At 32.0% G+C, this 13,802-nt stretch overlaps 2 protein-coding genes across 2 annotated transcripts; one reads left to right on the forward strand and one right to left on the reverse strand.

Annotated features, from left to right (window-relative positions):
* Window positions 1-1,332: 1,332 nt before the first annotated feature.
* Window positions 1,333-3,807, reverse strand: LOC123210144 (cation/calcium exchanger 4-like). Its single transcript, XM_044628368.1, has one exon. It carries the CDS (start codon window positions 3,480-3,482, stop codon window positions 1,533-1,535), a length of 1,950 nt encoding a protein of 649 aa, XP_044484303.1. The 5' UTR covers window positions 3,483-3,807; the 3' UTR covers window positions 1,333-1,532.
* Window positions 3,808-7,029: 3,222 nt separating this feature from the next.
* LOC123211867 (aldehyde dehydrogenase family 7 member B4-like) lies at window positions 7,030-13,088 on the forward strand. Its single transcript, XM_044630809.1, has 15 exons — window positions 7,030-7,180; window positions 7,606-7,742; window positions 8,297-8,383; window positions 8,530-8,661; window positions 9,016-9,088; window positions 9,321-9,343; window positions 9,436-9,499; window positions 9,950-9,995; window positions 10,823-11,003; window positions 11,228-11,404; window positions 11,501-11,665; window positions 11,840-11,980; window positions 12,110-12,207; window positions 12,505-12,654; window positions 12,767-13,088. The coding sequence occupies exons 2-15, from the start codon at window positions 7,608-7,610 to the stop codon at window positions 12,819-12,821; spliced, it is 1,527 nt and encodes a 508-aa protein (XP_044486744.1). The 5' UTR covers window positions 7,030-7,180; window positions 7,606-7,607; the 3' UTR covers window positions 12,822-13,088.
* Window positions 13,089-13,802: the final 714 nt, after the last annotated feature.

Here is a 13,802-nt window from a genome sequence, read left to right on the forward strand (position 1 = left end):
CTGTTGCTGCATAGAAACAGCATTTTGACCCAACAAGTAGGGTCTCCGTCCGCTTGTCCCATACAGAATAAAAATTGAGATGAAAACAATAATAACCTTAAAAATAAGGACATGGTGGGATGAGGAAGGGCAGGATATATTCATATCCTCATCCCATACCCCTTTGCCCCGTGCCTTTTTTCTTTTTGTAGTGTAAGTTATAAAAATATTTACTAAATTTTTAATTATTTATCAAATATCATTCTTAAGAGGGGTTAAGCAAAAGATGAGAAAGAATTATTCTTATGGCCTAGAGATAAGAATTATTCTCCTAATCCTTGTAACAAGGATGGGAGGGGACGGGGATTATCCCACTTTGTGGGATAAGAGTGATTTATTTTAAATTAAATCTTTAGTGAGTGTTAATTTTGTTAAATTTAATGTTTTTTAAGAATGAATTAAATGTCAATTCAATAAAAAAAATAATTTGATTTAATTGATAGCTAGATCATTTAACTGATGATGATAATGATTAACTATTTAAATTAATATAAAAATAATATTTAAAACCATTTATATAATAAATTATTAAATATATAATATAAAATTTTTTAATATAAAAATAAACATGTACTTGCTTTAAATTGATGGATAAGTCTTGGCATGAGTCATAACAATCAATTTTTTCTACCAACTGGTCCATGCCAGTTTTTTAAACCATGGTTGAACACCCATTTCTCAAATATTTATTGCCCTGCTTCACCATTTCTTGTCGCCAGGCCTTGTTGGTGGCCAAATCATCCATGTTTTGTTCATTGCTCAAGTGGTCTTCTCTGCCCACATCTTTCTGCCTAACTATTTTTAACACTTATTATTCAGTGTGCCTTACGCTCTAGGCCAAATCTTCTGGCCTGCCTTATAGTTTATGCAAACTGACACGTTGAGGGGCTCATAATTGTAGCTGGAATTCAGCCTTGCGGACAAGTGAAAATGGTGTTCACTATGCAATAAAGAAAACAAAACTTCCTACAATAATGCAATCTCAAATTGATCAAACAAAGACCAAAACTGAATATAGAGTAGGACAATTAAAATGTGAGATAATAGAATATAAAGGTATGGAACTATCATTTTTTTCTTAAAGACACTGAATTTTGTTTTTTATTTGAAAGTTTGAACTTTCAAATTTTTTTATTGACGAAACCAAACCTCCAAATGAATCTATAAAAAGACCAGATTATCAATATTTTTTATTAAATGAATTGATTGTATTATTTGTTTTATTTTGTTTTGAAATCAATATAATTAATTTAGTAAATTTAATAGAAAATTTAATCTTTTTAATTAAAGAAATAATAATTCGATACCTCCAGATATTATTACCCATTAAAATGTACATATACAATATATGCCTTCAGTTACAGCAATATCTTTTTCTGCTAATGCAACATCATTGCCTTGTTAGAAATGCGTACTGATCAGGGAATCGATTTTGAGACTCATGTCTCGCATCTTACATTCTCCATGCCTATTTACTTGATCAAGAGAGAAGGTCAATTCAAACTAGCCACTGATATTAATCCCGAAGCCCCAAGTATCCTGAGAGAAAGAAATATCAGATAGAGGGTAATAAGGCCTGCTCCCAACAATTTACTTGGGCGCATGTCATTCAGAGGTAAAACAAGAAGTGCCCACATTAGTCCAGACATGAGGAATGCCATTGCGTAAAACAAGCTCTGGTCCTGGGGGATCACATATGAGGCTGGTTTGTTTGACCAGGCTCCAAGTAGCATTGATATACCCAATCCAACAAGTGTGTTGAACATAGGACCCGCATAGCATCCAGAAAAAGCAATCTGTACACCATCGCCACCATTCATCGCCAGCACAACATTTGACACCAAATCACCCATTGAGTTACCCCATGCCAATACAGTTAAACCAAGGATGGAGGGATTGATTCCAAAGATCATACCAAATGCCACCAGCAACGCAACAATCTCGTTGGCAATCATGTAAAACCACACAATACTCATAACAAATCCACCTAGAACCCAGAAAATTAAGTAATTCTGAGGTGGGTGATCTGATACAGTGAAAAGATAAGCAAGTGCACCAAGTGAACAACCAATAGCACCACCAATAAAATATGCAACCATTTGAGAACTTGAATTGTCTCCATTACTCCACAGAAATGCCAGGAGAATCGGTGCCAAAAAAGCACTGGCAACAGCATATGGCTTTGACCACATTTCCTCCTCAACTGATGGAATTGTTAAACGTCTTGGCACTGTCAATGGCAACTCCAACAATGAAGTTATTTTCGACCTTGAACAAGATGAATGGCTGTTTTGAGTTGCCTCAACAGTCCAGCCCCATGGTTTTTCATTATCAAACTCACCGGCTCTCAAATAATGGTTCAAATATATTGCCACATTTGAAACCCACATCCACTGAGGTAAGGAGGGGTGGAGTTTTGGTGGATCATCTTCCATATCAAGGTCAAGCAAAGAATTGTAGACTGAAAAAACCTCTTCTCCTCCTTGAGAGAATACATGTCCTCTGACAGGAAGAAGGGGAGTAACAACATCCAATTTCAACTGCTGTGCATGTTTCCTCAAAATCTCATTTGCAGCTACCGAAAATGCATAAACCACATAGACTGACACAAATGTAAGAGCCACTCCAATACTCACTTTTCCGAGAACTAGAATCATCAACAAGCACACAAGTGTAAAGAGAAAGAAACCAACATCCCTGATAAAACATTTCCTATCAATCTGAACTCCCTTCTCTGCAACACACAGTGAAACAGTCCCGACAACAATAGAAGTAACAAACACTGCACCACCCAACACACTGTTAAGTCCAACTTTACCAGTGTTAGTCCCCATAAAAGCAGCTATACTTGCAAAAACATCCGGCGCTCCATTGCCAAGAGGAAGGAGCGTAACTCCAGCAACAGTTGGAGGTAGCCTCAGCAAACTTGAAAGCTTCTCCAATGAACAACAAAAATAATCTGCCGCAGTGTTACCCAAGAGATAAAACAATACAACCAACCAAATAAGCAATACTGTATAACCAAAAAGAGTAAATCCTCCACAAACACAATACAAAAACTTAATGTAATCAAAGAACCCTTCTGATGAACATGTCGGGTTCACTTTCAAGAACTCACACTTGTTAGCAAAACCCTTATGATCAATCAATCCAGTACACGAAGCAGGATCGCCTGCAGTCAATTTGTTAGCTAAACTTAATGAATTGTCATTGATTTTTATTGTTTTCCAATGAATTACCGAAAACCGATTCAACCCATTGTTCATGACAGGGTTTCGAGTCATACTATGAGCAATAAACGATGAAGATTGCCTTAAAATTGGGTTTTTCATCACATCTAAGTGGTTGTAAAACAAGAAAAACAAAACCAAGCTACAGATTCCATTAAAAACCCCACGAAACTTGAGGTTTCTCGAACTATACAACCCATTTAACACCTTCATTTTCCAATAACCTTACCTATGAATCTCCCCAGAAGAACTAGAAATCAAATTAGTCTAGGGTTTCATTTCTCGAAAAAAAAAACAAGAAACTAATTAGAACAAAGCAATCAAACTCAAAAGAAACCGATCACGCATTGATGAATCATTCGGATGACTTACAGATCAACATTGATAAATTAGAAATTTTGCCCAAAGCAGGGAAGGTTTTTTAGAAAAACAATTACTAACAGAATTTGAGATTATTTCCCATCATAAGTTTTGATTTGATTGTTGATAGAAGTTTCTAATTTTTTAGTAGGAGAAGGACACTTTCCCACCCAAATTTTAGCCGATCTTAGTCACATATGTGATGCGGTGGATAAAAATTTAAATATCAATTTAAATATCAATTTATAAATTAATTATCATCCAAATCTTTGTTAAAGGTAGTGGGTAAAATTGTTATATAAATTATAAATTTTAAAATTTTAAAATTTTTATTATTTCTTTCTTATAAGTTTTAAAAAATAACATTTCAATCTACCTTTAAAGTTTAAAAAGTTTAGATTTAATCGTCTTTTATAGTCAGAGATAGAACAGTTAAATCTAAACTTTTCAAACTTTGAGAATGAGTTGAAGTGTTAATTTTTAAAACTTAAAGAGGAAAAATGATAAAAATTTTAAAGTTTTAAGATTTATAGATAAAATAATAATTTTTTTCTATCTTTAACTAAAAATTTAGACGATAATTAATTTATAAATAAGTGTTTAAATTTTTTAACTATTATGAATGAGATTTTGAAATGAAACTAAAATTTAGATAGGAAATTATCTTTTTTACTTTTTTAATTAATTTGGGATGAGTATTAATAAATTTGAGAGATTTTGACAGGATTTTAAAAAGAAAATTTTGAATTGAAATTTGGAATTTGTCTGATAATAAGTATTGATTCGATTACTTACCAAAACAAAAGTTTTGATTTGATTGTTGTTTGTGTTTGAAGTGGTTACTAATTTGTTGGTTACTCACCAATGAAGATTGATAATTTTGAGAGATTTTGCCCATAAAAAAAATAAGCTACATTTTTTCCCTACCGTTAAGAGCAAACCACGAGGTCATTCAAAAGACTAAACTACCCTCGAACATCCTCCACTTCCTCCACCAACGGTCACCGCACCACTCCCACTTGTTCTTCCAAATTAAAACATCAAACAGATTGTTGCCTTTTGCCGTCAGTTAACGTCCGTTGTGTGTGCCGTTTGTTAACGTCTTTCAACGTTGGCGCCCTCGTCTTCCCCAAATTGGATGATAAAAATAATAAAAAATAATTTTGAGTTATTTTGTATGAAACACTAACGATGAGACATGGATAACGGACAAGACGGGTCCAAATTTCGATCTCTTACTCTTAGTTTGGGGACACGAAGATGAATGATATTGTATGTATGAATATAAGGTTATTAATCGAAGTAGATACAAATTTTTTTGTTTAAATTGTTTTTAGGTAAATTTATAGTGATTTTAGTTTTTAAAACAAATTTTATTTTATTTTTAATAATAAGGCTAATTACATAACTTTCTTAATTAATTATATCAAAATATTTTTTTTGATAATCTGTGAGTATTCTATGTTTGTTAGGTTATAATTTAAATATTCAAAAATTTATTTGAAATGATTAATTTTTGTTATAATACATATTAGAAAAAAAAGATTAATATAAGTGTAAAGAATGATACATATGAATGTGCATGGTACATATGAGTGCGTAAGGGTGCATATGAATGCATATACACTCATTATATATATATAATTATATATAATATATAAATATTAAAAAAAACAAACAGAGATACGAAGGAAAAAGTATGCGCGGGTAATATAATATATTATTATTATATATTTTAAATATTATATAATATTATATTTAAAAAATATAATGTATATAAATAATAATAATAATTATATGTATAATTGGTGTGAACAAATGTGCACACTTCTTGGTGTGTGTGTGTATATATATATATAATGAGTGCGTTAGGTTGCACGTACCCTCACACACCTGCACGCACTCGTGCACCCTTATGCACTTGCACACACACTTACACAACTTTTTTTGCATTTATGTTAATATTTTTGTTCTGATCTATATTAAAACAAAAATTAATCATTTTGAATAAGTTTTTAATCTTCGAATCATAATCTAACAAACATAGAATACTTATAGGTTATCGAAAAAAAATATTATGATATAATTAACTAAAAGAGTGATGTAATTAGCTGAAAGGGGTATTTTTGAAAACAAAATTAAATTTATTTAAAAAAGTAAAATCACTATAAATTTGTCTAAAAAGGTTTAGACAACAAAATTAATGTCTCATGAATATATTTCATAAACTAATTTATATAATTTAATATAAAAAATAAATAATTACATCATTTAATTATAAATAATTACCTTAATTCATATAAATAAATTAGAACACATAATTTTATTCTTTATAAATAATTGTACACACCTAGAGATATTGAGTATAACACATCAATCATGTATGTCATGAAACTAATTTAAGAAGTTTTAGATTGAAAGTATATATTGTATAATTCAATAAAATTAGGAGTATAAATAATAATATATATTATATGAGTATATATTATTTTATCTTTAATTTTTAATTATTTAATTATATAATGATATGTCGATATTTACATATAAAATTATACATTAAAATTATATTAAAAGTATTATTCTTGGGAATTTGAGTAACTATACCTCAACCAAATACACAAAGGGGTCATTTGGTTATGAGTTTTAAAGATTATCTTGATAATCTATCTTTTATTCTTTTGTTTAGTTTATTAGTAATAAAAGATTATAGTAATCTTCTATTACCTATGCTGACGTGACATGTAATAAAAATGATAATTTGATTACCACCTTCACCTTAGGTATTTAAAGATTATCAAGGTAATCTTGATTTTATTATAATTAGATTAGTATTTATTAATTTTTTGAGACAAAAATAAATTTATTTTTAATTAATATGACAAATAATATGAAAATCATTTAAAAATAATTATATTTACGGATATTTAAGTAAAATAATTTACTAATAATTTTTTATTACCTTTAATCAAATACAATAATTATTCATACATATTAAATTTTATCAAACATAGTAATCATTTATACCTAATAATGTTTTAAGTAATTTATCTTCAAGGTAATATTTCTATTTTGATAATAAAATATTACCTAAATTAAACGCCCCAAAAATGTTTTCACTCCTTGAAAACAGCGAAATTAAACTTAACCGAGCGCATATAATAATATTAGGTCAAATTGGTCAGCCAAAAGAAGCAACCATAGTACACCTGTAGAAAACAGATTTCCAAAATATGACATATAATTATCAATTTTATCAGTGTTCATAAAACAAATGTCCATATTTAAACACAACGTGAACACAGGGAAGAATTGCAGTCAACCAGTCACAATCCAAATCATTATCATCATAATTATTTGTCAATCCAGCTCTGTTTATATTCACTACACGTATCACCCAATACTAAGTGGATAAATCATCATCATCGTAATCATTCACTACATGTATCTCTCTCCTCTTCAACCAAACTAATCACTTGTTTGTCACTTTTCATGTCATTTTGGGTTATTTAAGCCAATACCCTTATCATCTGAATCCACGGTTCCAAGAGCAAGTATGTAGCTTTATGTGTTTTTTATATTGAAGGCTGAGTTTTTGTGTTTATTTGACTGGGAAACATTAGATTCATGATTTATTATTCATCTGGGTTGTGTTTGTTTGCTAGGAAAATTTTTAAAGAAAGTTACTTTTTATGGGAATATAAAACATTATCTGTGTTAATATGATATCTCTTTTTCCGTTTGAAGGGTGTGTTTTTGTGTTTATTTGAGTGAGAAATATGAGATTCAGATTGGTTTTGCATTTTGGTTATCTAGGTTCTGTTTGCTAGCTGAGAAAATTCAGGAGAGGAATTGAATTGATTTCACGAATTGAATCTTTCGAGTTTTGGGAAAATATAGAGTTGATACTGGTTGAAGATTTTTTTTTTTGGTTTACCTCTATTAACGTGAGATTTTATGATTTTTTTTTTTTTTGCAGATATGGGTTTTGCTAAGAAAGAATATGACTTTCTGAAAGAGATCGGATTAAGTTCTGAGAATCTGGGGTGTTTTGTGGATGGCACGTGGAAGGCACATGGGCCTGTGGTCTCTTCAGTGAATCCTGTTAACAATCAGGTTATATAAATATTCATTAAACTCTATCAGTATATTTGTGTTTGTACACTGTTTAATTGTTTTATTTTAATGATCATGGATTGAATCTTGATGGAATGGTTGCTTTTGTGCACTTTATGGATTTGACTGATGATACCTTAAAGTCTTCAGGTGCCTTACAGTCTTCCCATTGAAATTTGAAAATTAATTTCAAAATGGGATCTTCTCAAAATTTTAGTGGAAGGTTGGAATTTTTTATACTGAGGGAAACTGTTTAGTGATATGTCATAAACAACGCCAAGTCAACCAATAAACATGGTCCTTTAAATTAACAAACCCAATCACTTTTTTTCTGTATTCAGTTCTATGAGATGGTATCAGTTCCTAGTATCAAATTTTCTTTTGCCTCTGAGACATGTATGCGTATCCAAATTTTGGTATGCAAAGATATTTGAAGGATCTATGCACAGTGGTGAATGGCAAAAATTAAAAACTATTTGATTGATAGTTCTAGGAATTGTTACCTTGCTCAAATTCATTAATTAGCTTATAATGTGTTAATGTTGCTGATTCAGACAATTGCTACTGTTATGGAGGCTTCAATTGATGATTATGAGGAAGGAATGAGAGCCTGCAGTGAAGCAGCAAAGATATGGATGACTGTAAGATCATTATTTGTCATGATAGAAAGTTTAAAATTTTGTTGAGCTGTTTGATCTTTTGAGTCTTAGAATTCAGTGTCCTGTTAACTTGCATTAAATCTGCAAAACCCTTTCGGGGCCTATGGTTTGTTTATCTACAATTGCAGGTTACTGCCCCAAAGAGAGGGGAGATTGTTAGACAGATAGGAGAAGCATTGAGAGAGAAACTCTGCCAACTCGGTCGTCTTGTCTCACTTGAAATGGGAAAAATCCTTGCAGAAGGAATTGGAGAAGTTCAAGTATGTTGTTTTGTTGGTAAAATAGATTAAATTGTGTGTTGTCTACGGGATGCATTGCTAGTATTTACTTGCCTTGATGAATTGCTGAGCTATTGACTAACATAATAATAGTAGGTATGCATTAATCAGATTTATCATTCTTGTATCAAGACATTTTAAGTTATTGCTAATTTAATGTGTATAAAACCAGCTCCATTTTTTTTTAATCTTTTATCTGGACTGGTTGTGGTATTGCTATTTCATTTTGTGCAGGAAACAGACCAATTCTTGTAAGCAAACCATAATGACTGGATGTGATTCTGCTATTTCTTTGATCTAGAATATAGACTCATTCTTGTGAGCTAATGTGTGCAGGAAATCATTGACATGTGTGATTTTGCTGTGGGTTTAAGCCGGCAAATTAATGGGTTGATTATTCCTTCAGAACGTAAGCTCTATCATTCAACCTTTGTTTCTCTGTATGTTGTGGTAATCTTTATCCAGGTGGCTTTATAAATAGTCCTAGATATTACATGCAATCATCCTACAGTGTTCAAAAATCTTTGGGTAGCTTTAGAACTTAGTTGCACTCTGCAACTGAATTGGTTTTGTTTATTTTTCTTTCCCAAGTTCATTAAAGTTATTCGTGAACTAATAGTTACTACTTTCTTTGTCAACAGGTCCAAATCATATGATGTTAGAGGTTTGCTACATTTTTGTAATTTTGAATTTTCATCAAAACATTCAATCTATTTTCCAATATAAAACAAATTAATGTGTACATCGTATATACAGACGTGGAATCCTCTGGGAGTAGTTGGTGTAATTACAGCATTTAACTTCCCATGTGCTGTTCTTGGTAAGCATACCTTGTTCTACTATCTCCATTAGTTACTAATTGCTGCAATATGTTGCAACACTTTTTTCTTTAAGAATGATTCCAATATTGGTGGCCATCTCCTCAACAACTTCCTTAACTTGCTTTATAATTTAGTTGGAGAGTGTACATTTAGTGCATTTCTAGTGGGGATTTGAACAAGGTTGTTATCTCTTGTTGGAATTTTTTTATTTGATATGTAAATAGTCTGGCTATCAGGGATAATTTCAATTGCTTTCCATTGTCTCCAGAAGTTACAGCAATTTCTTCTGTCAGTATTCCATTTTTTTGTTGAAATTTATTTATGTTGTACTGATAACATATGCTGTAAGTCCGTTTCAACAATTTATCTTGCTATTTTCTCTGGGGTTATCTACATGACTTTCTTTTGCTACTTAATGACATAAATTTAATCACAATTTGGTTCTGCAGGATGGAATGCCTGCAATGCACTTGTATGTGGCAACTGTGTTGTTTGGTAAGTCGTAAAATTGACCTGGAAGGAAGCATAGAAGTTTTCACGGTCCCATTTTAGATTGGTTATGATGCCATTTGATTATGTTATTCTTGGCACTGTGGGTCCATACTTCCAGTCCCTTTAACATAAATTCTGTCTTTTGTTCCAAAGGTTATTCATATTTCTTGTTGTAAGTAAACTGGTGTTTGTTTTTCAATTGCTTGCTTCATCTTCAAAAATACTTTTCCGTGTAAATTTAAGTTTGCCCTGTCATTTACCCTTGAAGGGACGTTTTGATCATCATCTCATCGGTTGAAGTTCATGATCTCATGTCTAAAAACTTCCAAGTTAATCAGAGAGTTTTTATAATTAGTGCTAACCCTTCATTCGTATCATAGTTTGTTGTTATAATTTGTTGGCAATATAGCTTGATTTAAGAAATTAGCTAAAATAATCCGTTGAACTCCAGCTGCTGACTCGAACCAAGTAGCATCTTTGCCAGGACCGTTTTGTAATATTTTTAAGTAAAAAGTTTCTGAATGGGCAGTCCTTCATTGATTGAATCTGTAAAGATTGGTTTATTAAGCTTCAAAGCAGTAAATTGGAAAGCTTATGCTTCATCTTCTGTTAGTATATGAATTCCATTTTTTGCTGCATCTGCCTGTCATGGGCATCAGCTGACTAACTTAACAAATCTAATTCAAACATTAACATGCTTTTACTTTTGTTTTTACATTATTACATGATCTGCTTCTTTGATGCAAAGATTGAGTTTGGACAATATTAATTTACTTTTGCATGCCAGGAATTGCAATTTTAATACTTGAAATCAATTTCATGATAAACAGGAAAGGTGCTCCAACAACTCCTTTGATCACCATAGCAATAACAAAGCTAGTGGCTGCGGTTTTAGAGAAGAACAAGTTACCTGGGGCAATTTTTACTGCCTTTTGCGGTGGTGCTGAAATTGGCCAAGCAATTGCGAAAGATACACGAATTCCTCTGGTTTCATTTACTGGGAGTACAAAGGTACTCCCGCCTTGCTCTGATCTATAAAACTTGTTGCCTTCTCATCTTATTTTTTACGGTAGCACTCCTTCGCAATTGATTCAATTAGTGCTTCTCAAACTCAAATCTCCTGAGTGCATGTTTATGCTCGAATTTTCAGTTGATTTCTAATGCTTCAGTTTAGTTAAGCTCTTAATTCCTTTTGGTTTTTTTTTTAAATTTATCTTACTTTCACTGGATTACAGGTGGGTTTAATGGTGCAAAAAACAGTAAATGAGAGATTTGGTAAATGTTTGCTTGAATTAAGTGGAAACAATGCTATAATTGTCATGGATGATGCTGACATCAAGCTAGCTGTTCGTTCCATTCTATTTGCCGCTGTTGGCACAGCAGGCCAGCGCTGCACAACTTGCCGTAGGCTGGTATGTCCATATATGGGATTTTTCTGTTGAAACTTTCCTATATGATGCTAATAAATGTTTTTCTAATTATTACTGAACTATTTGCTGGTGTTGAAGATTCTTCATGAAAGTATATATCAAACAGTGTTGGATCAACTAGTTGAGCTCTACAAACAAGTTAAGGTGGGAGATCCGTTGGAAAAAGGTACCTTGCTTGGGCCATTGCATACTCCCACGTCAAGGCAGAACTTTGAGAAAGGAATAGAGAAAATAAAATCTCAGGCATGTTCAGTCTTCACCCTTGTATCAACCAATATTTTTGTAATAATTTACCTCTTACACATTGAAGTTTCCTAGATTACATTAATGTTCTAACATTTAATTTTTCAACATAAGCCATAAAACCCAAGTTTATACGGAAAAAAGTTTTATCTCATTAAAAGTGATGTCTTGCAGGGAGGGAAGATCCTTACAGGTGGTACAGTTATAGAGTCTGAGGGAAACTTTGTTCGGCCCACAATAGTTGAGATTTCTCCAAAATCAAATGTTGTTCAAGAAGAGCTGTTTGCACCTGTTCTGTATGTCATGAAATTTAAGGTAAATACTTTAGTTATGTTCTGGTGGTGGATCCTAGAGTAGATAGCAGTCAGAATCAGTAAGAAACTATTGATTCTGTTTGTCATATTTTTCTGTTATAAATGTTCCTAAAATGTGATTTCCTTACAGACTTTTGAAGAAGCTGTTGAAATAAATAATTCGGTACCCCAAGGATTAAGTAGTTCCATTTTCACGCAGAAGCCTGAACTTATTTTTAAATGGTTAGGGTAAGTGGTTATATCTTTTATCGCTTAATGGTTTCTTCATATCGATGGTTTTGTACGTGTTTCACATAGTTCATAAATTTTCTGGTTTTATGAAGTACTTTTTGAAAACATTACTTTGACTTTCAATAGTGGAATGTCTCACTTTCTTGCATGTCACTCGGCTTTTAATTATTATTTCATATTGAGCTTGAAATTTCTTGGTTCTTCTATAGTTTTCTGGTTGAAAGATTAGCTTTCTTTTCATAAAAGAAGTAATATATTTAGCTTCACAAACTTTTGTTGGCTTCATGTAAGCAGGCCACTTGGAAGTGACTGTGGTATTGTCAATGTAAATATTCCCACAAATGGGGCTGAGATTGGTGGTGCTTTTGGTGGTGAAAAGGCTACAGGTGGTGGCCGTGAAGCAGGAAGTGACTCTTGGAAGCAATACATGCGACGATCAACTTGGTAAATTTTGTTACAATCTGCCATCATTGACTTCCCTCAAGTGATCATCTTCATTGTCTTAGCTTCATCTTAGACCTTTTTCATTGATCTATCTACTTAAACTTCTCTGCAGCACAATCAATTATGGAAATGAATTACCACTGGCCCAAGGAATCAATTTTGGCTAGTCTGAACCCTTATCCGGCAAGTGTGCTAACTTTTCTGTTGTGACATAAGCAGCAAACTGCAGAGAAGCTGGTAAGGTTCCAGTAACTGCAAACTGCAGCAAAATAACAGCAAAGAAAGATCAAGCAAATTCATTCTTCTTACTCTTTCACCTTGTCAAAGTTGTTCCATGAATGTTGCCATTCACTGCACGAAGAGGAAATTGTTCTTTCTTCAATCACTGATGTAAAGAAAGTTTACTATAAAGCAACAGGCTGGATTTTCCTTTATAACTGTGTTACTGAAAGAATATAAAGAACTTTGAAGACAATTAACCGTAAGATTAACTTAAAATTTACAAGACACTATAATTTGTTTGATCTTATAATCTATTTACAAAAATTGCAAAACGTGCAAAAGGTAACAGGACACCCCGCAATTTTATTCCCCAAAGTTTCATCTAATTATCTTGTTGCTCAAGTAAAATAATTCATACTTCTTTGGTCAATCATTTATAATAATCGAATAAAGTAATATAGGAGAAAATGGGTATTAAATTTATATAGTAAAAAGGCTACTTGAGATGACATATTAAGAAGTTGTTTCAATCAATAGAATAGTTAGGCTTGATTAAAAAATGACAGAAATTAGAAGACAAAAAAGTGAGAATCATGTGAACTCCAAAATTTCCATATGAACAAACAGATCAACTCTGGCAAAAGACAAATGTGAAAGATAAATAAAATAATAAGATTAGATAAAGTGCTTGCTAATGAAGGCAAGGAAAAAACAAAGTCACATTACCATTGGAAGAGGGTAGAGGGTTGAGGGGATTGATTGGTTTAGAATCTTCCAGGTTGGTGTCTGATGTTCATTTCAGGAAGTGTACAACTATTGACAGGGACAAATACATTTTAATTTCTCCAAGATAATATTTTCTATTAATTTGAAGGATAGTTTGAGTAACAATAAAAAAAATTTCAAGTATTAAAGAGTAAAAGTTT

Source organism: Mangifera indica, chromosome 3 (assembly GCF_011075055.1).
Source record: "Mangifera indica cultivar Alphonso chromosome 3, CATAS_Mindica_2.1, whole genome shotgun sequence".
In the NCBI taxonomy this organism is placed as follows: domain Eukaryota; kingdom Viridiplantae; phylum Streptophyta; class Magnoliopsida; order Sapindales; family Anacardiaceae; genus Mangifera; species Mangifera indica.